We start from the raw sequence: 3,220 nt of genomic DNA, 5'->3' as shown, positions 1-3,220 counted from the left end.
GTCCTCGCCCACTCATTCTCAAAAGAAATATTTTCCTTCAAAAAAACTCAAAAGTTATTCTTCATAAGGTTTTGCTTGCTTTGGGGTTCCTTGTAAGGGTGACGCTCCGTATTACACTGACTGCACGTTTCTAAATTATTTTTTTCTCTTGACCAGTGCTCTCTGAGTCACACGATTATGACTAAAACAAATGCGTCTTTGACGGTCTCGGATAACTTTTGTCTACATTTTCATACGGAGATCCTCTTGTGTCTATGACTTGTGCACTCTTATTCCAGGTATGCGTATCCAATTACGTGATATTTATGATTTTTACTTGGTTTTCTCCAGGAACTCTTGGTAGACAAGGTTCACCGCCAGTGGCACGGAATTTGGAGGCACGACTTCGCGCACTGAACAAATCTTTCATCTTTGTCTTGCTGTCGGAGATTTTCCCTGCCAAACTGGCCTTATTTGAGGACCAGATCGATGTATGGATTCAGGTGCGTTGCTTGAATCTGATCATCTGATCAAGGCTGCTAGCAACGTCACTGTTCAACATTTACACTTTGCGTCCAGCTTCATATCGTCCGGAGCGACATATTAGTTGGTCTAACAAAAGCGTACTTACAATCAAAGGGTCGTGACAAAAAGTAGATCAAACACGAAATGTTTTCAAAACAATCCTTCAGTCAGCGAAATGCGTGAGGTACAAGGCAGACAGACTGCGGAGCTAATCAGAAAAATTTCCTCCTAATAGGAGGCTGCCTCAAAGTTATTTGGGCGTCGCTTACGGGTTCTGTTGGGGAATACTACCACAACCATTTTCTGTACGCCAACTTCCCGGTCGATTGCAAAATGCCATAAAAAGCACACAGTTCAATAACCATGGATGTGGACAAACACAATTGTGATTGTCCTTAAGTCAACCGTGGTAACCTGAGTACATGCTAGTTATCAAGTCACAGTCCCTTTTTGGGGGACTGACAGGTCTTTCCCAATTACAGGGAGTGACCTTCAGTGCGACCCTCAAGTTCGACTTGCGAATATTCTTGAGGATATGGTTATCGATAGACAGATTATCACTTGGTTACGTGGCTCAACAGTCTTTCGGTTGATCCATTTTGTTATATGCTTCAAGTGCATAGGCACTCATCTAGTTGTCTGCTGCAGGCTTGTCTTCCAGGAACGGATGTGGTTAAAGTAAGTAAAAGCCTGCTTCAGACGGTCTTGTGGCGGTTGATAGGTATTCAAGGGCGAAATTCCATCTCACTGCTATGGCAAATTTATACTGTGTGAACGATCAAACAGCCCACATACAAACTTACTTCTGTTATGCTGCCATGAGACAGAGTCCATATCGTGTAAATCTGTACGGAGTTTTGCGATCAGGGAACGGTTAAGTAACCAGAAGACTTCAACTTCAACGCCACAATAGATGGTTAAATACAATACTCCCTTTGTGAAAGGGTCACCGAAAGCCATCGGTGTCCCGTGGCTCCGTTTTCCGAGTATTCTGATCATCATCATCATCGACAGCATGACATCAGTGTTCAACGCCGATGCTTCACTACCGTAAGTATTCGGATAAAGCCGTTTTTCAGAACACATCAGCAATACTGGCATTTGGTCCTGAGCGTTGAGTAGTGAAGTCCATTTGACCTCAGAAGTATGCACATGAACCACTGAACTTCTCATTTTTATAAACTCGCGCGATTGGATTAATCGCAGTTCAGGCATATCTGATGTCTGGGAGAATTGTGCCATCTCGGATACCAGGTTTTTGACAGTGCAATCGATTGGCGAAAGCGGTGATTGGTAATCACTGGGACCTTGGCCTCTCGTTGTTGCGATTAAACATCTTCAGGTGGGCGAGATGGCTCAGTGGTTAGTGCGCGAATTTACTGACCGGAAGGTCCATGGTTCGAAACCGACCCCTGCCTCTCGACTTCCCCTGTCTAGGCTTGGGCAACCTGGCAATATCCCAGCCCTCGTGCTTCCTTCGGGTAGCATGGCAGCTAGGTACCGGAAGGGTGTTACAACTTGACGATTATTTATTCATTACTATGATACTAAGGTGTGTACTGGTCCTGGCTAGTCATGGCTGACCGCTAAAAGGGCCGAGCCGTCCAGCTTCCAGTCTTATTCGTAGTACGGGGTGAGACCAACACCCATTTATACCAACATTTAGCGTCACCCTACACCGTTAGTCCATGAGCACCAGCTGTTACACTATGGTCAACAGTCGCTCCACGATAAGGAAGGACTAGATTCGGAAAGAGTCGTGAAACTTCAGCAGCTAATCTACAGAACCTGTTTTAACGGGCGCCGAGAAATTTTAGTTACTGTTTTTGCACTGGAAACTCCCACATGCCTTTGACGGAGTCTGTTTATCTCTTCCACAGGTAGCTTGTCCGCGACTCAGTATCGACTGGGGTACGGAATTTCAGAAGCCTATTCTCACCCCGTACGAGGCAGCTGTTGCGTTGGATTTGGCTGAATGGCGAGAAACGACAGACTCGGCTTATCCAATGGATTATTATGCGTATGACAGTCTCGGTTCATGGACTCCAAACCACCGTGATAATCGTCCGGCGCTCAACGCACGAGCTATAACACAGACTTCTGTGGTCGTAAAGCAAGAACACACCGGATGAACCATTGTAATACATATTTACAGCATTTTCGATATTAATACTTAAATAAATGAACAGTTGCACATAGTAACATGTTTTCTTCAGAATTTGTAGGTATCTCAGTAAGTTGAACAGTATAGTCTACCACGATTACATGTTCAAAAGTCCTGTCTGACATGAGCCGTTTACTCTTGGCGACACCTTATGTGATTTGGGTGTGGGAATCGCAAGGCGTTTTCATCTGTCAAATGTAGTCATTAATTTTATCGGTACGAGTGTTTGAGCAAATGTGAGACAACATAAAGGTCTTACAGTTCGGCGACCGAGTTGTTTGGGGCTAAGCGTGGCTCTCGTCATTGCACGGAAGATCAACTAGTTAGCTGCTTTCTGGTTCGGTAGCATAAGGTAACACACTGTACCTTCCATCGTTCTGGTCTTGTGAATCCCCTCAACGTTATGTCTTCGAGTGGAATTGTGTGACTGAATGTGAGATTGCGCCGCAACTTTGGTTGTGGTGGACCGTAAGTAGTTGAAAGTCCAAACAGTATGGTGTGATAATGTTGCGGAATCATCATCATCATCATCAAGGACAGCAACATCAGTGT

The 3,220-nt window shown here is 44.8% G+C and overlaps 2 protein-coding genes across 2 annotated transcripts in view; both read left to right on the top strand.

Annotated features, from left to right (window-relative positions):
• Positions 1-204: 204 nt before the first annotated feature.
• Positions 205-2,697, top strand: T265_07372 (hypothetical protein; the record flags this gene model as incomplete). The annotated part of the gene is made up of 2 exons (XM_009172871.1): positions 205-482; positions 2,385-2,697. The coding sequence occupies 2 exons, from the start codon at positions 255-257 to the stop codon at positions 2,634-2,636; spliced, it is 480 nt and encodes a 159-aa protein (XP_009171135.1).
• Positions 2,698-2,707: 10 nt separating this feature from the next.
• Positions 2,708-3,220, top strand: part of T265_07371 (hypothetical protein) — a gene marked incomplete at both ends in the record, with an annotated part of 5,393 nt that continues 4,880 nt past the window's right edge. The window contains one exon of the mRNA XM_009172870.1: positions 2,708-2,737. Within this exon, the coding sequence (XP_009171134.1) occupies positions 2,708-2,737 (30 nt within the window). The remainder of the gene's footprint in view (positions 2,738-3,220) is intronic.

This window comes from Opisthorchis viverrini (genome assembly GCF_000715545.1).
Source record: "Opisthorchis viverrini unplaced genomic scaffold opera_v5_169, whole genome shotgun sequence".
Lineage (NCBI taxonomy): Eukaryota > Metazoa > Platyhelminthes > Trematoda > Opisthorchiida > Opisthorchiidae > Opisthorchis > Opisthorchis viverrini.
This window is presented reverse-complemented; position numbering and strand designations above follow the sequence as displayed.